The sequence below is a fragment of the Cervus canadensis genome, chromosome 1 (genome assembly GCF_019320065.1).
Source record: "Cervus canadensis isolate Bull #8, Minnesota chromosome 1, ASM1932006v1, whole genome shotgun sequence".
NCBI classification, from domain to species: Eukaryota; Metazoa; Chordata; class Mammalia; order Artiodactyla; family Cervidae; genus Cervus; species Cervus canadensis.
In genome coordinates this window covers 101,797,117-101,820,557 of record NC_057386.1, presented here as the reverse complement: position 1 = coordinate 101,820,557, position 23,441 = coordinate 101,797,117, and the positions used below count along the sequence as shown (strand labels likewise).

The 23,441-nt window shown below is 44.3% G+C and overlaps 2 protein-coding genes and 1 non-coding gene across 14 annotated transcripts in view; 1 reads left to right on the top strand and 2 right to left on the bottom strand.

Annotated features, from left to right (window-relative positions):
• Positions 1 to 5,021: 5,021 nt before the first annotated feature.
• On the bottom strand, positions 5,022 to 8,638 carry LOC122454294 (small kinetochore-associated protein-like). Its single transcript, XM_043488683.1, has 2 exons — positions 8,306 to 8,638; positions 5,022 to 6,775 (listed from the first exon to the last, which is right to left on the bottom strand). The coding sequence occupies exons 1-2, from the start codon at positions 8,397 to 8,399 to the stop codon at positions 5,973 to 5,975; spliced, it is 897 nt and encodes a 298-aa protein (XP_043344618.1). The 5' UTR covers positions 8,400 to 8,638; the 3' UTR covers positions 5,022 to 5,972.
• Positions 8,639 to 8,698: 60 nt separating this feature from the next.
• Positions 8,699 to 23,441, top strand: part of EP400 (E1A binding protein p400) — a 107,473-nt gene continuing 92,730 nt past the window's right edge. For 6 of the 12 annotated variants that reach the window (XM_043488635.1, XM_043488664.1, XM_043488605.1 and 3 more), the window contains exon 1: positions 8,725 to 8,894. The gene's annotated coding sequence lies outside the window, so the exon portion shown is untranslated. Of the gene's footprint in view, positions 8,895 to 23,441 lie in introns of all 12 variants that reach the window. The other 6 variants (XM_043488586.1, XM_043488568.1, XM_043488626.1 and 3 more) reach the window with 4 other exon arrangements.
• Positions 19,947 to 20,053, bottom strand: LOC122424972. Its single transcript, XR_006264637.1, has one exon. It is a non-coding gene; the product is annotated as a U6 spliceosomal RNA (small nuclear RNA).

Below are 23,441 nucleotides of genomic sequence, written 5' to 3'. Positions count from 1 at the left end.
TGGGAGGGCTGAGGGCAGAAGGAAGGGGCACATTGTTGAACCTATCCCTTAGCAAGCTCTCCTGCCAGCAACTGCATCCCATAATTGGCTAGAAGTGTGTCATGTGGTCTTCCATAGCTGCAAGGGAGGCAGGGAATGCTTTTTAAGTGGTGCCCTGCAGAAGAACAGTGATGTTCTGTCAGCAAGGAAGAGAGGGTCAGGAGGTGGCAGTCGCTGAGTAGCAGCAGAAGTTCATTTCAGTCCAGTTGCTCAGTTGTGTCTGATTCTTTGCGACCCCACAGACTGCAGCATGCCAGGCTTCCTGTCCATCACCAACTCCTGGAACTTACGAAAACTCATGTCCATCAAGTTGGTGATGCCATCCAACCATCTCATCCTCTGTCCCCTTCTCCTGCTTTCAGTCTTTCCCAGAATTAAGGTCTTTTCCAATGAGTCAGTTCTTCACATCAGGTGGCCAAAATATTGGCGTTTCAGCTTCAGCATCAGTCCTTCCAATGAATATTCAGGACTGATTTCCTTTAGGATGGACTGGTTGGATCTCCTTGCAGTCCAAGAGACTCTCAAGTCTTCTCCAACACCATAGTTCAAAAGCATCAGTTCTTCAGTGCTCAGTTTTCTTTATAGTCCAAACTCTCACATCCATACATGACTACTGGAAAAACCACAGCTTTGACTAGATGGACCTTTGTTGGCAAAGCAATGTCTCTGCTTTTTAATATGCTGTCTAGGTTGGTCATAACTTTTCTGCCAAGGAGCAAGCGTCTTTTAATTTCATGGCTGTAGTCACCGTCTGTAGTGATTTGAGAGCCTCCAAAAATAAAGTCTGTTACTGTTTCCATTGTTTCCCAATCTATTTGCCATGAAGTGATGGGACTAGACGCCATGATCTTAGTTTCCTGAATGTTGAGTTTTAAGCCAACTTTTTCACTCTTCTCTTGCACTTTCATCGACAGACTCTTTAGTTCTTGTTTGTTTTCTGCCATAAGAGTGGTGTCATCTGCATGTCTGAGGTTATCAATTTCTCCCAGCAATCTTGATTCCAACTTGTCTTTCATCCACGCCTGCATTTCTCATGACATACTCTGCATATAAGTTAAATAAGCAGGGTGACAATATACAGCCTTGACGTACTTCTTTCCCAATCTGGAACCAGTCTGTTGTTCCATGTCCAGTTCTAACTGTTACTTCTCGACCTGCATACAGATTTCTCAGGAGGCAGGTCAGGTGGTCTGGTATTCCCATCTCTTTAAGAATTTTCCCCAGTTTGTTGTGATCCACACAGTCAAAGGCTTTGGCATAGTCAATAAAGCAGATGTTTTTCAGGAACTCTTGCTTTTTCGATGATCCAACGGATGTTGGCAATTTGATCTCTGATTCCTCTGCCTTTCCTGATTCCAACTTGAACATCTGGAAGTTCATGGTTCACGTACTGTTGAAGTCTGGCTTGGAGAATTTTGAGGATTACTTTGCCAGCGGAGACCCAGGAGCTTTCAAGTGGAGAAGTGGTATGTGTGTGTGTTGGGCCTGTGTGGGTACATGTGTCATCTGAGATGCAGACATTCATGTGCTGTGTGGTATGTGTTTACCCATGTGTATGCACGTGTGGTGTGCAAGTGGTCTATACATGTGTATTTATGTCATATATAAGTGTAGGTGATGTTTGTGCACAGATAGCTGTGTGTGCACAGATACCTATGTGTGCATGTGATATATGTGTGTGTTGCACACCCATGTGCACAATGGGGTGGATCTCTTTGAGGGGCTATTCCATTTGGGAGAACAGATGGAGTTGGGCAGTAGAATCAGGAAGACTGGCAGTGGGGGAGGCACTGTGGCTGGGGAGAGGCCGAGGGAGGTGTGCCTTTGGGTCACTGCAGGTGGTCCCTGGACTACTGGGACAGGAGGGAGGGTTTAATGCTGACTTGGGCCTTGTGTCTGATGAATTGATGAGCTGGGCCATTAACAGGTGGGGTGATTGAGAACAGGATGGGCTTGAAGGAGAAATACTGGGGGTTGTCTTTAAGCATGTTAATTTTACCTGTGATAGGGCTTTGTAAGTCACTTTTTAAGTCACCAGGGCAGAAAGTAACCTAAAAACTGCTCTGATCATGGGGTTCTCCCCGTGAAAAGTTACATGGTCTTGGTTTCAGGGTCAAACTAGACAATTCCAAAGTGGGACTCCAGGCAATTAGTGGGTAATCATTTCAGTCATCTTGGAGGATCCATAGGTATGTGATATTTTAAAATAATATGTGTTTGGAGGGACTTCCCTGGCCGTCCAGGGGCTAGGACTCTGCCTCCATTGCAGGAGGCATAGGTTTGATCAACCCAAAGTCCCTAAATATCCCTCCCCTGCAGGTAAGTCTTCAGTCTCTTGGTTGGCCATTTCTGCGTTTTCCCTTTGCTCCCCTTTTCCCATTTGTTGGCACCAATGGCCCCATGACTGGAGATGTGTGATCCCTGGCCCAGAGCTGAGTCCAGGGCTGGGGGTTCAGGTTAAGAAGTCACTCACAACTAGACCTCCCTTATAGGAGAGACTCAAATTTGTCAACTCCTGCCGCAAGTACAGCCAGGAGCAGCAAGGAAGCCACCTCCTGGTAACTCCACTCCTGCAGAGATGCAGCCAGTAGGAGGGGCTGGGACTCTGGCCTCCAAGGAGTCTGAGGGGTGTAGTTTTTTAAATTTCCAAATTTACTAAGTGGGAGGTGGAGTGAAGATTGAAAGGGCCTCCCTATCAGTGCTCAGAAACACGAAATTGAACTTTCCTGGTGGTTCAGTGGTTAAGAATCTGCCAGCCAATGCAGGGGACACAGGTTCGATCCCTGTGTCTGGGAATCGGGAATCTTCCTGGTCTGGAAAGATCCCATATGCCGAGGAGCAACTAAGCTGAGCACTGCAACTATAGAAACCTGCAGCTTGTGCTCTGTAGCAGATCAGCGCCTGCCCCCCTTCATCTCCACAATTAGAGAATTTCACACTACTTGTGGCTCAGTTGGTAAAGAAGCTGCCTGCAATGTGGGAGACCTGGGTTCGATCCCTGGGTTGGGAAGATCCCCTGGAGAAGGGAAAGGCTACCCACTCCAGTATTCTGGTCTGGAGAATTCCATGGACTATATGAATTGGACAGGACTGAGCAACTTTCACTTTTAAAGCCTGAGTGCACAGCAATGAAGACCCAACACAGCCAAAAATAAAATGACAAAAATGTTTTAAAAAGTAAAAGAAACATGTAATCACTCCGCTCTGCTCTTTTATCCAACTAATTATCCCCTTTTATGCTCCTTTATGGTCTCCCTTTTATAGTCGTTTGTTTTTTTTTTTCTTTTTCTGTGTGTTTAATATCAGAGGTGATATTTGCATCTGCATTTTGCTGAGGAGTTGGATCACTTTAGCCTGAATCTTTTTTAAAATAGATTGGTAACTGAGGTATAATTCATGCACCACAAAGCTCATCCTTTCAAAGTGCACAATTCAGTGGTATTTAGTAGATACACAAAGTGGTGCAATTGTCAGCACTACCTAAATTCATATATACACATAAACATTGGCTGTGCTGGGTCTTTGCTGGGGCACATGGGCTTTCTCTAGTTGTGGTAAGTGGGCTTCTCTTGCTGCAGAACACGGGCTCTAGAGTATGTGGGTTCACTGGTTTCCAAGCACAGGCTCTTTAGTCATGTTGCACAGGCTTAGTTGCCCTGTGGCATGCCCTGCGGCATGTTCACGGCCCAGGGATCGAACCTGCATCCCCTGCATTGGAAGGCAGATTCTGAACCACTGGACCACCAGGGAAGTCCCTGTAAATTTGATATAAATGAAATCATGATACATGGGCTTTGTGTCTGACTTCCTTAACTTACTACAGTATTTTCAAGGTTCATCTATGTTGTAGTCTATGTCAAATTCCATCCTTTTTTTTGCTGAATAATATTCCATTATATATAACTTTATATAATATATAATAATACGTAATACTCCATTATATATATATATATATATATATATATATATATATATATACACACACACACACACACTCAAGTTAAACAGATTTATTAGCCCCAGCGGCCACAGCAGCCAGCTCTTGGCAGACGGAGGTTTTGGGACCAGTGAGGTGCATTGACGGTCCAGTACAAACTACAGTACTAAATCAGGCCCTGAGAGAGTGCCCAGGGTCCCTCCCTCCCACCCAGCTGGTGGGAGGCAGGAGTGCAGGCTCAGTTCCCGGCTGAATGGCTCCAGGCTGGAGGCTTCCTGGACTGGTCTCAGCTGCCCTTGGTAAAAGGGAGTTCAAGCGCCCACACCCAGTGTGACATAGTTTATTGATTCATCAGTTGATGGACATTTTGGTTGTTTCCATTTCTTGGGGATTGAGTAATGCTGCTAAGAATATTTTTACATGCACTTTCATGTGGATGTGTTTTTAATTCTCTTGATACTTAGTAGTGGTATTCCTGGGTCATATGTTAAGTCCTAATAACTCTTTTGTGGAACTGCCAAGCCATTTTTTTCAAGTGGCTGAATCATTTATTTTTTATTTTAAAAAGTATTTAAGTCCTGTCAGTTCTCAGTTGTGGCAAGAGGGATTTTTGTTGTGGCATGCAAACTCTTAGTTGTGGCATGTGGGATCTAGTTCCCTGACCGGGGATTGAACCCAAGCCCCCTGCATTCAGACTGTGGCTTAGTCATTGGACCACCAGGGAAGTCCCTGACTGCATCATTTTAAATTCTGACTAGCAGCAGATGAGGTTTCTAATTTTTCCAATAGGCTTGTAAACACTTGTTACCTGACTCTTTGGTTTAAGCCATCCTAGTGGTTTTGGTTTATATTTCCCTGATCCCTAAAGTTGCTGAACATCTTTTCATGTGCTTATTTGTACACCTTCTTTTGAGGCATATATTCAAGCCCTTTGCCCATTAAAATTTTTTTTAATTGACGTATAGTTGATTTACAATGTTGTGTTAATTTCTTTTGTACAGCAAAGTGACTCAGCTTTATATATATATATAAAACTATATATATATAGATAGATGAGGAGGATTATTTTTTTTTAATTTGAAACATCACAAAAGCAATCTGGATTTCTAACATGGTAGTAATACAGATTTTAAGCAACATCCAGTTTATACAGTTCTGGATTAATATTTTAATGTCTTATGCCCAGTTCAATACTTTAAAGCAGAATTAGGAATAAAGCAGTAAATATTATAAAATGCATTTTGTACATTTTGGAAAAAACAAATTCCTTCATTACAGCAAATGTTTTTGCAAAAGAGTAAAACAGCAAATAGATTAACTTTTCTAAGGTAACATGCACTTTTTATAATGTAATAAAAAAAAGTGGCTCAAGTAAGTATACAAGATCTATACTATTTCACGCCATCTGCTCAAAATTTTTTTTTTTTTAGATTAAAAGCTCCAAGTTGTATTGTTTCATACGTCTTATTGCTATCTATACCTTCACCCCATTATGAAGCCATTTCAAGTAACTTTCAGTTCATAAATTTACAGTGAGGTTACAGAGCCCAGCCAGGATGGGACAGAATGTGTTCCAAGTTAGGAAGGGATGTGACTCCTCAGTGATGTCTCCCACAGAGCATGTATGCTTCACTGTTTCTTTCTGCACATCTTCTGGCTTCTCTGGTTGTGGCTGGTTTAGAGTCTCCTGATGCTAATGATGTGCTGCTTTTTGATCCTAGGAGGCTGATCCAAGCTTTCAGGCCCCCTCTCCTGTAGGCCCTAATTATGAACTGTGAGGTTCAGGAGAGCTGGACAATCTGAAGGCTGGGAACGAATGCTTGCTTAAGGGAGGAATTGCCATTCCAACATCAATTGTCTTTAATCCTACTGCAGAAACTGTTTTTATTCTGGGGATGGTGAGTCCTAGAAGATCATGGCCAAGAAGCAGATGTCCTAAGTAGCTTCCTCTGAGAGTCTATCCCCAAGAGAGAGCCATGTGGCCACCTGCTTTTTATCATATTTCTAATAGCTGTTCCATTTCCTCAAGGGCTGTTGTGAAATCATTTACTTGACTGCTACATAAGGTCTGTTGTTCAAGGAACTGGGCTCTCTCTTCTTCTTTCATCTTCAACTTTACCTTTAAGGCCTGTAACTCTTCCATCTGCTTTTTGGCTGTTCCGTTAAAAAGCTTCAGTTCATCTTGCAAAGTTTGTAACAGCAGCATGGAGTCCATGTGATCTTCGGTCGAGTCCTGCTGTGATGCCAGGGTCTCACTGCCTGGGGTGAGGCCTTTGCTTTCTAAAATTGCCAAACAGTTGTCCTGAAACTTCTCCAGCAACTCTACTTTTTGAGTCAGGTCCTTCAGCTCTCCCTGAGTTTCAATCAATTTCTGGTGCAACTGCTTGTTGACAGCCTCTAAGAGCTGGTTCTTATCCTTGAGCTCTTCTTCTGATTTCTGTTTACTCAATGGTTTGTAGCTCTTCCTCAGGTTCCTTCTGGAGGTATCTGTAGCCTTCACCTGCCCATTTTCTCGTCTCGGTTTGATGATTTTTGTAACATCATTCTCTGAAGCTCCCGAATGAGGTCTGGAAACATCAACTTCTTTGGACTTAACGGGTAACTGGCTCTTAAAAGTGGCTCGAGTTTGTGCATCTGCGGGCAGGCCGCTGCTCAGCACACAGGAGGGTTGCAGGGTGTACACTGTCTTAACCACGCTGGTCATCGTAACGAGGCGGCAGGGCTGGGGCCCAGGTGCCTGCTGCTGCTGCCCGCACGCCTCGTCGCTCTGGTTCAAAAGATGCTCGGCAATAACTCCATCTGCTCAAATTAAGTATTGCAAAATCTACACTGTTTCAAGTTATTTCAAGTATGGGCTTCCCAGGTGGCACAGTGGTAAAGAGTCTACCTGTCACCAATGCAAGAGATGCAGAAGTGGGTACGAACCCTGGGTCAGGAAGATACGCTGGAGCAGAAAATGGCAACCCACTGCAGTATTCTTGCCTGGAAAATTTTTTTGGACAGAGGAGCTAGGAGGCCATAGTCCATGGGGTCCCAAAGAGTTGGACACGACCTAGCACACACACATACACACACACGTGTGTGTGTGTATGTGTGTGTGTATAAAATCTTTTTCATATTCTTTTTCATGATGGTTTGTCACAGGATATTGAACATAATTCCCTGTGGTATACAGTAGGATCTTGTTATCCATTCCTCTGCCCATTTTAGAATTAATCGTCTTTTAATTATTTAGTTGCAAGTTCTGTATTCTGGATACAAGTCCCTTATTTGGCATACGATTTGCAAATATTTCCTCTCATTCTGTGGGTTTTCTTTTCTTAATGGTGTTATCTGAAGCACAAGTTTTTTATTTTGATTATGTCCAACCTATTGTTTTTATTACTTCTGTTTTTGGTGTCATAAAAAACCACTGCCTGATCTATGATACTGAAGATTTGTATCTATGTTACTTTCTGAGAGTTTTGTAATTTTAGCACTTACATTTAGGTCTTTGATCCAGTTTTATTTCATTTTTGCATATAGCATGAGGTTGGGATCCAACTCCATTCTTTATGAAAGCAGCTCTTTTGTCCCTGTCCTGTCAACCCATTTCTGTCCCCCTCTGACCTTAAAAGAACCTAATTACATGAATGAGATCACTAGGTAACTTAACCAAACTCCTGACTTGTGCTCTCCTTATTGCCCACTATGCCCGTGCCTAACATGTTGATTCTTCTCCTACTTTGAAAGAAGTCAGAATGAAGAATGAAGTAAAGAATGACTAGTTCTTTAAAAAAAAAAAAAAAAAAAAGAATGACTAGTTCTCTCCCCACAGCGGCTCCCTCAGCAATCCTGAGGGCAGTTCACTCGGGCAATATCTGAAGAGTCAGACAGTCTGCACACGGAGGAAGAGGATGCAGAACCCACCCTCCTGATTGATGATTCCCTGAGGTTCTCTCCGCTTTTTCCCTTTAAAAACTGTCAAGACTGAGCAGAATCTTCAGAGTTGGTCTCAGGACATAAGAACACCTCCTGCCTAGAACACCAGATTTCTTTTTCTTTGCCAAAATTAATTAATTAATTATTTTGGTTGCGTTAGGTCTTAGTTACAGCACACCGGATCTCTGTCCTCTATTGTGACCCTGCACAGACTCTCTAGTTGCGGTACACGGATTTAGTTGCCTGAGAAGGAATCAAACCTGTGTCCTCTGTACTGCAAGATGGATTCTTAACCACTGGCAGTTCCGATTGCCAATTTTTCTGATTAAAGCACCTTCCCTCTCTCCCGACTCTTGCCTCTCTTTATTGGCTTTGAGCAACCAGTAAGTTGAGTAGAGTAACACTTACAGGTGGACACCCGATCTCCCCGAGTCCTTTTGTTTGCTTCTGAGGCATGACTTCCTCTGCTCCCGCCCCGGTTCTGCACCTCCTCCTCACTCATCCCTGGACTGGCCTTTTCACCTGCTTGGCCCGCCCAGCTGTCAGCCCCTCGCCCCACCCGCGGCGGCCCCAGCCAGCCCTACTTCTCGGAGAGGCGGCTCCACAGGCTTTCGCGGTCTCCTCCCCAAGCCTAGAGCCGGCGCTTAATAGGCGATTCGGCCGGCCGGAGTGAACGCATGCCCCCACCGTCGTCTACGCAGCGCTCTCATGGCAACCTCCACTCTCCGCAAAGCAGGGACCACTCCGCCGCCAGCCCAACAGCCCTCGCCCTCGCCTTGCGGGTCTAGCTCTCCCAGCCGCCTCGGCGCCTCCCGCTCCACAGACGTCACGCCAACGCGCAGCTGCGAGCGCGCGGCGCGCGTCCCTTCCGGCTCGCCGTAGCAGCCGCGCCGCCGCTTCTTCCGGCCGGGCCCCGGATGTGTCGAGCGGAACGGCGCTGTCTGGGCCCGGACCCCAGACCCAGCCCCAGAGCTGAGGAACGCGGCCCACACCCGGGGTAGGTGTGGGCGTGGCGCGGACGACCGACTTGCGGGTTAGATGGCCCGCGCCCCGGTCTCGGTTCGCCCTGGAGCCCCCGGGCAGAGGCCCGGGGCGCCGAGGAGGGAGGCCCGGAGTGGCGCTGGCTGTGGGACGGCACTGAATCTGTGTGGGGACCGCGGGTCGTGACGGGGGCCGCCGGCGGCCGGGGGCGCTGCGGGTTCGCTGCCTGCCGGCTCGTTCCTCCCTGTGAGTGGGGTGCCTCGCGTTGTTTTTTCTGCGCGGGGTTAAAGTTAGGTCCGGTGCTTTCTTTTCACCTGGTTTTCCGGGTTCGATGCTCGACTCCTTCCTTCCACAGGATGGGAATCGCACCACTTTGCTTCGCGCGAGGTGCTCCGCGCAGGGGTAGGCTTGTCAGACCCGTCGTCCAGGAACCCCTGCGCCGCTCTCTCCAGCTCCTCTCCGTCGCCCACTAGCATCCCTTAAGTGGCGAAGCCCTTTCGCCCCCGGGCCTTTGCGCTGCCCGCCCGCCCTGCCCGGAACTCACCTTCCTGCAGAGATCTGCAACCCGCATCTCTGCTCAGACGTCAGCTTATCAGTTAGAGAAAAATAATAGAGCGGGATGCTAGTAGTGTTTAACCAGGGCGTTATAGATACGTTTTTTCTCTTCGTTTATTTGTGTTTTCTGATGGATTGGATTTTTCTTTTTTACGTGATATGTACCATGAAATAGTTTCTGTGACTTTTTTAGTGGAACCAATGAAATAGAAATATGCTTTCTGAATGATTGGAAAAAAAGTAAAAATACATCTTAAAACTAAATATTCAACCACCCAAAGATAAGCATAATTAACAGTTTCTTTGTGGCCTCTTGTCCTTTTCATTTAATTTTTTTTTTACAATTGATATTGTACAATGTAATTTTATGTGCTTTTAAAAACATGTAGTTAGCATGATCAGGTGCCATTAAATCTTCTATAACAGTTGCTGTTAGAAGGGCAATATCTGTAAGCCATTGGCTGTTTAATCTCTCGTATTGGATCCACCCATTCTTGCCTTTTCCAGCCCGTGACTCTAATATTCTTGTTTTACCTTCAGTTTATCTTCTCTCCAGAGTGTTTCCATCAATATGCAAATTCTCCAGCTACCGTTACCCTTTCTAGATCTTCAGATCTTCTTGTTTAGTTGCTAAATCTTGTCTGACTCTTTTGCAATCCCCTGAACTGTAGCCCGCCAGGCTTCTCTGTGGGATTTCCCAGACAAGAATACTGGAGTGGGTTGTCATTTCCTTCTCTAGGGGATCTTCTCAACACGTAATTGAACCCTCATCTCTTGCATTGGCAGGTGTATTCTTTACCACTGAACGACCAGGGAAACTTTCTTGGTCTTCGCTTCCTTTTATACCAGAATTAGGAAGAATCCTGAACTCCTATTTCCTTTTCTCTCATTTCTCTTGAACATGGTTCCGGCTAAGCTTTTGGTCCCACCTCTCCTCTGAAACAGCTCCTCTTGGGGTTAGGGACCACTCTATTGCCAAGTCCCCCTGTTGGTAGTCTTTAGTTAGGCCTCCCATGGCTTTCCTGAATCACTCTCCCCTGGTGGCACTGGGACACAACTCAGTTGGTTGTCCTTTTATCTTGAAGGCTGCTGTCCCTAGCTTCTTTGCTGGCTCCTTCTCATCTGCTTAACTGCTACAAATTGTACTGCCTCGGAGTGGCCCTCCCACCTCCTCTCTGGTCTCTACCCTGGGGTAATCTCATGCCAGGTCATGGCTAGGCCACTTGTCAATACTCTCAGAATGTGTAGCTCCTAGCTGGATCTTCCCGTCCCAAACAGCTGCTTTTACTTGTGTGTAATCTACTGATACCCTGTTGCATCTCAGTCAGAGGTAACTCCCTTCTTCCTGTTGCTCAGGACAGAGCTCCTTGTGTGGTCTCTGCATTTCTTCCAGGTACCAAATTTGATTGGTCGGCACTCAGACCTGGCGCTTCTCACTGCCTTCTTGGGTGCAGCTCTCATTTACGCCCGCTACATCATCTTGCCTGGGTTATTCCAGTGACCTCCCTGCTCTCCACTCACCTGAGCTGAGCTGCTCTGCAGATGACTCTTAATGCAGATCTAGGTGATGCACCGCTTAGTTCAGAGCCCTCCGTGGTTTCTCATCTCCCTCAGAAAAAAAGCCAGAGTCCCTAAGGCAGTTTATGAAGCCCCTTGCGGCTAGGTTCCTGCTGCCCCTGTGACTTCATGTCCTGACACTCCACTGGTTGTCACCTGGCTCCAGCTACACCCTGCCTCGGCCCGCATCGGCTCTGCCTGACACATCAGGTCCCTGCGTGCCACAGGTCTGCTTCTTACTCAGTTCTCTTTTCAGAAGTTCCCTCCTCGGCGAGCCTGCTGGGTAACCCAGGGCCTTGTCCTCGCCCACACGCTCCTATCCCTTACCCTGACTTTGCCATTGCACGGATGGTCTGGCACTTACAGTTTTGTTCATTGCCTCACTGCCCCCTCCCCTCCCCCCGAGCCTAGGGGCAGGAGCTACGCTTTGTTCACTCTCCTACACACAGTGCTTCAGCTCATGTCTGATGGAGTACGTACTTAGTAAATGTTGAGTAAGTAAATTAATGAACAAATTCTTTCCTAAAGCAGATTAATTTGGTAGGGACCTAGGCCTACAGGGTATTAAAAGTTATAGGGGTTGCTGAGGAATAGACTTCACCTGCTGTAAGTTAGAGGAGAGAAGTTGGCTTTTCTTAGTAGAGCGAAGCTTATGCAGGAGGTGAGGTTTGATGTAGATTTTGGGTTTTGTAGGTGGAAATGAAAAGAATTGGATTTGACTCCTCCAGTGGAAAATGAGAGCTCTTGAGGCCCTTGAAGGAAGGATTCAGCTGCCAGATTTCACATTCAAGGGCCTTGTGTGAAGCTGGATGTCCCACACTGGCAGTGTGGTGCCCTTCAGATGGATAGGGGTCATCCATCTTCTGTTTTGAGTTCTCTTGTTGGCATTCTCTCTGCACAGCAGGCCCCACCCCCTCCAACAGATCTGGACATACCCCGGCACCCCCACCCCAGGTCCCATGTTCCCATTGTGTGGCAGTGAATGCCTGGTGCATCTGCCCCCTTCCTCCAGGAGGGCGAGCAGCTGATGGTGGCTGTGACTTGCACATCTTCCTCTGGAGCCTGGCTCTGAGGAAGGGGGCTGAGGAGCCCCCTATAGAGGGACCAAGTACCTGTTGCCTTTAGAAGTCAAGACCCTGACCCTTAAGAGTTTTCTTCAGGGTAGAGCATCCTTTGAACCTGTCATCTCAGGCCCACCCCCTCTGTGATTTCTGCTTTATTTCTAATCAACAGAAATTTTTAACTTGTTTTGGTGCATTATGATATTATAGAAATGAATTTTAAAAGTCATTTATGTTCTGAGTGAAAGGGAAGGTCTTTGGACATCCACACTTTGTTATTTTACTTAGTTTTCTTTTTTTTTTTTTTTTTTTAATGTTTATGTAATAGTATTCACTTTTTTGGTATAGAATTCAGAGAATTTTGACAGATGTCTAATTTCCGCAGTAGTTAGAGTACAAAGAAGTTCCTTCCCTCCCAAAAATTCCCTTGTGCTGCCACTCTGTAGTCAGCTCCTGCCTAAGTGCTCAGTAGCCTCTGACCCCTATGTGTGTGTTTGTGTTTTTTCCAGGATGTCAGTTAAAGGAGCTTACACAGTGTGGGGCCTTTTGAGTCTAGCTTCTTCCACTGAGCATAATGCATTTGAGATTCATCCAGGTTGCTACATATACCAAGAATGTGTCTCTTTTTATGGAGGTGTGGTCTGCAGTGTGGATGGACTACAGTTTATCCATTTATTCGTTGAAGGGCTTTGGGTTGTTGCCAGCCTTTTAATACAAGTAATGAATGAACAAGTCACACTGCGTTATAGTCAGACAGTACAGAAGTACCCCACAGTACAGAAGTACCCCGAGCATGCTGAAGTGCCTCTTTGCTCTTTCTTCTCATTCTTGACTTTCCCAAACTAACTGATTTGGTATCCATTTCTTTTGTTTTTTAATTTTTTAAAACTTTACTTACCTTTGGCTGTGCTGGGTCTTCGTCGCTGTGCAGGCTTTTCTCCAGCTGTGGTGAGCAGGGGGCCACTCTGGGTTGCGGCGCTCGGGCTTCTCATTGTGGCGCGTCCACACTGTTGTAGAGCTCGGGCTCTCGGGTGTGTGGGCTTCAGTAGCCGTGGCTCCGAGGCTCTAGAGCCCAGGTTCAATAGCTCAGGTGCACTGTTTTCATGGCTCCTCGACATGTGGGATCTTTACGGATCAGGGATTGAACCTGTGTCTCCTACATTGGCAGGCAGATTATTTACCACTGAGCCAGCAGGGAAGCTCAGTTTTGGTTTATTTTTAAATTAAAAAAATTTTTTTGAAAACATTGGCAGCTTGCAGCATCTTAGTTCCCTGACCAGGAATTGAACCTTGGCCTTCTGCAGTGAAAGCACCTAATCCTAACCACTGGGTCACCAGGGAATTCCTCACTGTCCATTTATTTTATTTTTTAAAGGTTTATTTATTTTTGACTGTGCTGGGTCTTCACTGCTGCTGGCTTTTGCTAGTTGTGACAAACGGAGGCTACTCTCTAGTTGCTGTGGGCAGGCTTCTCATTGTAGTGGCTTCTCTTGTTGTGGTGCTTGGGCTTAGTTGCCCGGCATGTGGGATCTTCCCAGACCAGGGATGGAACCTGTGTCCCCTGCACTGGCAAGTGGATTCATAGCCACTGAACCACAGAGAAGCCCCTCTATTTCTTTTAAAAGTGTATTATTATAAACAGCATAGAAAAAGTGAAAAGTCGCTCAGTTGTGTCCAACTCTTTGAGACCCCATGGACTGTAGCCCGCCAGACTCCTCTGTCAATGGAATTCTCCAGGAAAGAAAACTGAAGTGGGTAGCTGTTCCCTTCTCCAGGGGATCTTCTCAACCCAGGGATTGAACCCACCTCTCCTGTATTGCAGGCAGATTCTTTACCATCTGAGCCACCAGGAAAGCCCAAGAATCCTGGAGTGGGTGGCCTATCCTTTCTCCAGAGGATCTTCTTGACCCAAGAATTGAACCTGGGTCTCCTGCATTGCAGGCAGATTCTTTACCAGCTGAGCTTCCAGGGAAGCTCTTTTTAAAAATAAATTGAGGCATGTGACTCAGTAGGAATACCGTGCGTGTGTGTATGCTGTTGCTTCAGCTGTGTCTGACTCTTTGAGACCCTATGGACGGTAGCCCTGGAGGCTTCTCTGTCCATGGGATTCTCTAGGCAAGGATACTTGAGTGAATTGTCATACCCTTCCTCCAGGAGATCTTCCCAACTCAGGCATCGAACCCGACCAAGTCTCCTGCCTCTCCTGCATTGCAGGCAGGTTCTTCACCCACTGAGCCACCTGGGAAGCTCAAGCAGCATATATCGAGTCTTATTTTCTTAATCCAGATTGAGACTGTAGGATTTTAATTGGATATTTGGTCTATTTAATTTTTAAACGCTTTGGAGTAACTTTAGATGTACAGAAAAGTTGCAAAAATAGATTTCTTTCTATGCATTAGAACCTATGTTCTCTGTGAAGGTGATATTTCCCACAAGGGGGTCAGAATGGTTCTTGGGAGGAGGGTGAAAAAAAATTGGATATGACAGTGTTTTGTGCCCTCCTGAAGGGCCATAGTTCTTCACAGAGATACAGCATAGCTGTGGTTTAAATCTTCACGGGTGGTGTTTGGGAAAGATAGGCCTAAATAGATTTCTTAGGGGGACAGTAGGGGGAAAAAAGACTGAGAAATAGCACCAGAATAATACACTGGGCTTTTGTGGCTTTATTGCCTGGAGTTTGAGGAAGCACTTCTTCAGTTTGGCTTGAATGTTCCTCTCAAACTGAGATAGAGCCCACTTACTGTAGTCCAGGGGGCTCTGGCCCATCGGGTTAAGGACCTGCCACCACTGCCATGATTTTGATCAGAAGGGACATTGGTGGCATCAAGTCTGGGCTTCCCTCTTTACATTGCAGCCCCTCAAGAGGTCATTTCTCTGTAGTAACACATGTAATGCATCCTAGACAGTTTTGTTTTATTTTTTTTAGAACACAGCAAATTGCTTTTACTTTGATATGCATCCACATCTCAGCATTTAGTCATCCTAGACAGTTTTAAAAATTAGTCCATTTTATCTTTTGGAACTTGCATATATTAGGGTCTAGTATGGAACCTTCATAACTTGCCCTAAGGTGGAAGAATGAAGTTTTGTTAGCAAATAGGACTTTTGTTACAGCCCTGTATTTATTAAGTGACATGTGACATTGCCATCTTAATAGATGCTAACATTCTGCTATGAAAAATTTCAAAGATATACCAGGACTGAAAGAATTTTATAGTAAATGCCTATATACCCACCACTCAATTTTCTTATTAACATTTTACTGACCTGCTTTATCACACATCCATCCACCCATCATCTTTTGAAAATTTGGGGGAGCGATTCAAGGTGAGTGAAAGCGTTGTTTTTAACATGTTTAAGCCCTTTTTTACTCCGTCTGGCAGATGTAATTGCTCCATTTTGGGGGTGTCTATCAAGTCCCTTAGGCCAGCACAAAGACAGCTTATAAAAAGCCCATGAGTACTGGTTACCAGGGAGTAGAGGGCAGAGAACATTCTCTGCGGAGGGAAGTTCTGGAGAATGGCAGTGCTTTCCCAGGAAAAGAGGGAGGTTTCATATGGCTAGACTTGGAAGGAAGGTTCTTGTGGTGTAGCTGCCACAGTCCTGCTGATCGGGGTCAGTCTCTGTCCCGGCCTGGGCGCCTCTTGGACTGCTTTCTCACAGAAGTGAGATGTGGTGGTCACGCGGGCCTCAGGCTCCCCGGCTGGTGCTGTGCACATTGCCGCTGCGCAGAGGCCTGTTCTGTGTGGGGGCGTGGCTCCCACGGTGCTGAGCTGTGAACTTCACCGTGGCCTTTCTTAACCCACTTGTGCCCATCACCACACCTGCCAGTCTGAACTCTTCTTGGTTTTCAGGAGTGTGAGTGTGTGTGCATCAGTAGCTCTGTTTGAGGAGAGCCCCAGGTAGAAAGGAGAAGCTTTACTCAATCTTCTTGGATTTGTTTGTATTCCCATCAGTGACATGATTTGAAGTACGCATAGTGTTAAATGAGGGCATGGCTCTATTTTTTCAAAGATGAGAACCACTGTCCTAAAATTTCCTAACCTTTCTCTCCATCTTCCCTCACCACCCCGGGAGAGGCTGTGTACGTTGCTGCTTGTCCTGCAGAGCTCTCAGCTTCCAGTTTGCCTCCATTCTGCCAGGATGTCATTGCTTTTAGGCATTTCAGGAGAAAGAATTAGGAAATGTGTTTTAGGGAAAGACCATGAGTTGATGCTGACTCCTAATTCTTATCCAGTGTTGTGGAGTTGATTGGTGTTCCTTCCCGGTTCCCGTGGTGATTGCTGTGCTGTGCTGAGTCGTGTCCAGCTCTTTTGCAACCCAGTAGGCTGCAGCCCGCCAGGCTCCTCTGTCCATGGGGTTTCCCAGGCAAGAATACTGGAGTGGGTTGCCATTTCCTACTCCAGGGGATCTCTCCAACGCAGGGATCGAACCTGAGTCTCCTGCTTTAGCAGGAGGATTCTTTACCACTGAACTATCAAGGGAGCCTCCGTTGTTGATTATGTTGTCCTTTTCAGAGTTTCTGTTTATATTCAGCTTTAGGGAGTTCTTCATTCTTGCCGATTTAATCTTACTTTTTGAACATGTAGCACTTTAAACCTGATTCTAAAAGTCAAAATGATACAGATGGTGTACTCAGAAGCGCCCCTTCCTTCACTGTCCTGTGAGTCAGCTTGCACTTACCCCCTTCATTTCTGGCTTATTCTTCCTAAATTCTTTCCTTTTTTTTTTTTTTGCAAAAGTAAGCAGATATTTACAGGGCATCATTGCTTTCGAGACTCTTGGTGGATATAACTAGGAAATATATTTTTTAAGGAAAAAATATGTATACGTACATGCGTGCTAAGTTGCTTTAGTCTTTTCTGACTCTTTGTGACCCTGTGGACTGAAGCTTAACAGGCTCTCTGTCCATGGGATTCTCCAGGCAAGAACACTGGAGTGGGTTGCCATGCCCTCCTCCAGAGGATCTTCCTGACCCAGGAATCAAACCCACATCTCTTTCTCTTTTTAAAAAATTTTTTTCGAGTCTTTATTGAATTTGTTATGGTATTACTTCTGTTTTTTTTATGTTTCTTGGGTTTTTTTGAAGAGACATATGGGATCTTCGGTCCCTGACCATTGTCAAGCCTGCGCCTCTGCATTAAGGTGAAGTCTTAGCCCCTGGACCGCCCGAGAAGTCCTGAACCCACATCTCTTAAGTCTCCTGCATTGTCAGGAGAGTTCTTTTTTTTTTTTTCTTTTTTTTTTTTTTTAGGAGAGTTCTTTACCCCTAGCGCCACCTGGAAATATATGTGTATCAGCTTATTTTTTTTTTGGAATGTAATTGACATACAACATTATATTAGTTTCAGGTGTCCAACATGATAATTTGACATTTGCATACATTACACAGTGATCACTACAGTAAGTCTACTTACCGTCTGTCCCCATATAAAGTTACAAATTTTTTTCTTACGATGAGAACTTTCAAGATTTACCGTCTTAGCAACTTTCAAATATGCAGTGCAATATTATTGATTATAGTTATCACACTCTATTATCCCATGACTTATTTATACTGGAAACTTGTACCTTTTGATCCCCTTAACCCTTTTCACCTGCCATCCAACCCTCACTGCAGCCACCAGTTTGTTCTCTGTATCTATGAGTTTTGCTTAGCTTTCACATACAAGTGAAATCATACAGTATTTATCTTTCTTGGTCTGACTTATTTCACTTAGCACAATACCCTGAAGTTCCATCCATGTCATTGGAAATGGCAGGATTTTATTCTTTTTTATGCCTGAGTAATATTCCATCACATCCATCTCTCTACCTCACATTTCTTAATCCGTTGATCTGTTAATGGACACTTCAGTTGCTTCCATATCTTGGCTGTGGTAAATAATGCTGCATATGAACATAGAAGTATTCATATCTTTTCAAATATTTTCATATCTTTTCAACATGTCTTTTCACATTAATGTTCTTTTTTTCTTCAGATAAAGTGGAATCACTGGTAGTGGAATTGTCATATGATGATGATCTAGTCGCTAAGTTGTATCTGACTCTTGTGACCCCATGGACTATAGCCTGCCTGTTCATGGGATTCTCCAGGCAAAAATACTGGAGTGGGTTGCCATTGCCTTCTCCATGTCATATGGTAGTTTTGATTTTTATTTTTTTGAGGAACCTCCGTATTCTTTTCCATAGTGCCTGCACTACTTCTTTCCATCAGCAGTGCATGAGGTTTCCCTTTTTTCCAGATCTTTAGCAAAACTTGTCATTTGTGTTTTTTGATAATAGCCATTCTAACAGGTGTGAGGTGATACCTTGTGGTTTTGATTTGTATTTCCCTAAATGATTAGTGACTGGTTCCAAATAGGAAAAGGAGTACGTCAAGGCTGTACATTGTCACCCTGCTTACTTAACTTATATGCAGAGTACATCATGAGAAACGCTGGGCTGGAAGAAGCACAAGCTGGAATCAAGATTGCTGGGAGAAATATCAATAACCTCAGATATACAGATGACACCACCCTTATGGCAGAAAGTGAAGAGGAACTAAAAAGCCTCTTGAGGAAAGTGAAAGAGGAGAGTGGAAAAGTTGGCTTAAAGCTCAACATTCGGAAAACTAGGATCATGACATCTGGTCCCATCACTTCATGGGAAATAGATGGAGAATCAGTGGAAGCAGTGTCAGACTTTATTTTTCTGGGCTCCAAAATCACTGCAGATGGTGACTGCAGCCATGAAATTAAAAGACGCTTACTCCTTGGAAGGAAAGTTATGACCAACCTAGATAGCATATTAAAAAGCAGAGACATTACTTTGCCAACAAAGGTCCGTCTAGTCAAGGCTCTGGTTTTTCCAGTGGTCATGTATGGATGTGAGAGTTGGACTGTAAAGAAAGCTGAGCACCGAAAAATTGATGCTTTTGAACTGTGGTGTTGGAGAAGACTCTTGAGAGTCCCTTGGACTGCAAGGAGATCCAACCAGTCCATCCTAAAGGAGATCAGTCCTGGGTGTTCATTGGAAGGACTGATGCTGAAGCTGAAACTCCAGTGCTTTGGCCACCTGATGCGAAGAGTTGACTCATTGGAAAAGACCCTGATGCTGGGAGGGATTGGGGGGCAGGAGGAGAAGGGGACAACAGAGGATGAGATGGCTGGATGGCATCACTGACTTGATGGACGTGAGTTTGAGTAAACTCCAGGAGTTGGTGATGGACAGGGAGGCCTGGCGTGTTGTGATTCATGGGGTCGCAAAGAGTTGGACACGACTGAGGGACTGAATTGAACTGAATGATTAGTGATGTGGATCATATGTTCATGTATCTGTTGGCCATCTATTTCTTCTTTGGAAAAATGTCTCTTTAATCTTCTGTCCATTTTCACTTCGATTGTTTGTTATTGACTGTTGGAGTTCTTCATATATTTTGGGTGTTAACCCCTTATTAAATATTTGATTTATAAGTATCTTCTCCCATTTAGTAGCTTGCTTTTTATTTTTTTGATGGTTTTCTTTGCTGTGCAGAGCTTTTAAGTTTGATATCTCCCATTTGTTTATTTTTGCTTTTGTTGCCATTGCCTTTGGAATCAGATCCAGAAAAGAATTCTCCAAGAGAGAATCAAGAAGCTTAACTACCGATATTTTCTTCTAGGAATTTTATGATCTTTGTTCAGACTTTCAAGTCATTAAGTTGAATTAATCTTTGCATGTGGTTTAAGATAGTAGTCCATTTTATTCTCTTGCATATAGCTCTCCATTTTCCCCAGCACCATTTATTTTCAAGACTTTTTCCCATTGTTTATTCTTGCCTCCTTTGTCATAAATTAATTGATCATATAAGTGCGGGTTTATTTCTAGACTTTCTTCTGTTCCATTGATCTGAGGGTTGGTTTTTTTTTTTTTTTTAAAATATGGAACGCTTCACGAATTTGCGTGTCATCCTTGCGCAGGGGCCATGCTAATCTTCTCTGTATCGTTCCAATTGTAGTATATGTGCTGCCGAAGCGAGCACTGTGGGTTGGTTTTTATGCCAATACCATATTGTGATTACTAACACTTTGTAATGTAGTTTGGAATGAGGGAGCTTGATGTCTCTAGCGTTGTTCTTCTTTTTCAAGATTACTTTGGCTAGTCATGATGGATACTTTGGCTATCCATCATTTGTATGGTTCCATACAAATTTTTATGGAATTTTTATTTATCCCAAAAATGGGATTTTGGGATTTTGATAGGGATTGCAGTTAATCTGTACGTTGCTTTAGGTAGTATGGACATTTTAACAATATTAATCCTTCTAATCTGTGAGCACAGGTTAGCTTTCCGTTTATTTGTGTCATCTTCAGTTTCTTTCATTGCTGTTGTATAGTCCTTAGTGTACAAGACTTTGACCTGCTTGGTCAGAAAATTCCTAAATATCTTTATTATTATTTTTTTTAATCTTTATTCTTTTTGATGCAATTGTAAATGGGATTTTTTCCCCTTAATTTCTCTGATAATTCTTAGTGTATGAAAAATAACTAAGATTTTTGCATACTGATTTTGTATTTTGCAACTTTACTGAATTCGTTTAACTCTAACAGTTTTTTTGGTGGCGTCTTGAGGATTTTCTGTATATCATATGGTGTCATCTGAAGATAGTGACAGTTTTACTGCTTCCCTTTTTTAAAGAATAAGTTTTATTTAATTTTGTCTATGCTGGGTCTTTGTTGCCTTGCTCGGGCTTTCTCTGGTTGCAGTGAGCGGGGTCTGCTCTTCACTGCACGGGCTTCTCATTGCAGTGGCTTTTCTTGTTACAGAACCCAGGCTCTAGGTGCGCAGGCTTCAGCAGCTGTGGCTTGCCAGCCCTAGAGCGCAGGCTCAGTGGCATTGGCACACAGGCTTAGTTGCTCTGCAGCATGTGGAATCTTCCTGGACCAGGGATTGAACCCGTGTCCCTACCTTGGCAGGCAGATTCTTGTCCATTGTGCCACCAGGGAAGTCCCTGCTTCCTTTTTGATTTGGATGCCTTTTACTCTCTTTCCCTGTCTAATTGCTCTGCCTGGGGCTTCCAAAAGTATGTTGAGTCCAAGTGGCAAAAGTGGGCATCCTTGTCTTGTTCCTGATATGAGAGGAAATGCTTTCAGCTTTTCACTGTTGAGTATGGTACAGCTATGAGCTTGTCACATGAAGCCTTTATTATGTTGATGTTTGTTCCCTCTATACCCACTTTGTTAAAAGAGTTTGTATTCTAAATGGATGTTGAATTTTTGTCAGATGCTTTTTCTGCATCTATTGAGGTGATCATATGATTTTTATCCTTCATTTTGTTAATGTGGTGTTTCACATTGATTTGCTGATGTTGAACCATCCTTGTAGCCCTGGAATAAGTCCTTGTTGATCACAGTGTATTATCCTTGTAATGTATTGTTGAATTCAGTTTGCTGATATTTTGTTGAGGATTTTTACCTCTGTTCATTGAGGATGTTAACCTGTAATTTTCTTTGTGGTGGTGTTGTGTAGTTTTACATTATCAGTAATGCTGGCTTTGTAAAATGATTTTGGGAGTGCTGCCTCTTCATTTTTTTTTTTTTTTTTTGAGGGGAGGTGCTGCACTACGTGTGGGATCTTAGTTCCCCTAGCAGAGATCAAACCCATGCTCTCTGGATTGACAATGTGGAGTCTTAACCACTGGACCATCAGGGAAGTCCCGTCTCTTCATTTTTTTGGGAAGAGTTTGAGAAGGATAGGCAGTAAATCTTTGAATGTCTGTTAGAATTTGTAAAAAAAGAATGAAGGAAAGGTATATTTCTAGCCTTCCAGTAGTTCATCTGTCTTTCTTTTTCCCTTTCTTATACAAAGTGTTTAAAGTGAATGTGCCATAATATAGTCAACCAGTCTCTGAAATATTATGGATGTGTAGTTTATTTCTGGTATTTTGTATTTAGAAATAATGCCATAGTGAATAAACTTTGTGCTCTTGTGTTTTCATTTTGGAGGTGGATATTCCTGGTGAATTTGTAGTGGAACTGCTGGGCCCAAGGGTAAGAGCATGTGCAGTTTGTTCAGTGGTGCCAGACCCCTCTGTCGGGTTGGACAGAGCTGGGAGGGCCTGATTTTCGAGAACCGCGCCCGTTGTCTGGCCTTTGAATTTTCTTAGGCTGATAGATGAGAAATGATGTTTCAGCTTAGTTTTAATTCACTTTTCTTTTATTATGAGTGATGGGCTTACACGTGAATGTGCTTGAGAAATTCAACTTCAAGTCTTATCTTGGAATTTCACTTTGTTTTACTGATGTTTGCAATGGAAAATCCCGTTTTATAAATATAGGCGAGGAGCTAATCAAGAATTTGGTTGATTGAATTGAATCAAGCATTTGGTTCATTGCTTGTGAGCAGCCTTGTAGAGACATACTGAAACAGTGTTTTTGTGTTGGTTAAGAAGCCAGGTCTGGGTTCTGGTCGATCCTGGCCACTGTGTTAGGAAGTGGACCTGGCCTCTTTTCTGGCAGGCCAGACCATCTTAGGTTTCTGTCTGCGCGTCTTTGCGGCATGTGAGGGGCTCTTTGAACCAGATGCTGTGCATTGGATGTAGGGGCTTCCTCCCTTTCAGAAATGGCCCTCTTGATAGTGTAGTATAGAAATATTTTTCCAGACTACTAGCTGTGCTCCCTGGGTGAGGAATAGTGCCTCGCCCTGGCTGTGGGTGTGGGGAGGCACACTACTGTAGTGGTGACCGCAGTCAGCCCGGTGGCCTGGAGCTTCTGCTCAGCTCCTGCTTCTTATTGCTGGGTGGGATGCGACCCAGTGTGGTGAGGATTTGGATTTTTCTAATGAATGAAGCTGACAACTTGCATTTTTATGGGAATTCTCCTGATTTAAAAATATTTGAAATAAATCCAAACAGCAGATAACATCATACAGACCAAACAAAGTATTTTTAGAAGATATTTCGGAAAAATATTTCTATACTGTACTATCAAGAGGGCCATTTCTGAAAGGGAGGAAGCCTCCATGTCCAGGGTACAGCATCTGGTTCAGAGAGCCCCTCACGGGCCGTGAAGACATGTGGACAGAAACCTGAGATGGCCAGGGTGCCCATGACCTCCGGCATCTCCTTCTGAGAGACGTCGGAACTCCGCAGGTGATGGAACAGCACGTTGAGCCCTGGCTCTGTGTGTCTCCTTGGTCTAGGTCTTCAGCACGGTAATGTTGCAGCAATTTGCCTGTCTCTGCTTTTCTTCTGCTTGCTGATTTACTCACCAGGCAATTACTGGCTATCTGTGATGTGCAGGCACTGTTCTCAGTGTTGGTGGTTCCTCACTGAGCCCATTCCAACAGCCCTCCTTTACTCTACATGCAACTGTGGCTGGCCAGAGATGTTTCTTTTAATGTGTATAGAGACAGCTAGAAATATGTATACA

Excerpts from the sequence above, each read along its gene's own strand:
- LOC122454294 (XM_043488683.1), bottom strand. The coding sequence starts at position 8,399 with ATGAGTGAGGAGGAGGTGCAGAACCGGGGCGGGAGCAGAGGAAGTCAT. Across the intron at positions 6,776-8,305 it reads GGGAGATCGGGTGTCCACCT|ATGGAGTTATTGCCGAGCAT; the intron begins GTAAGTGTTACT and ends TAATTTGAGCAG.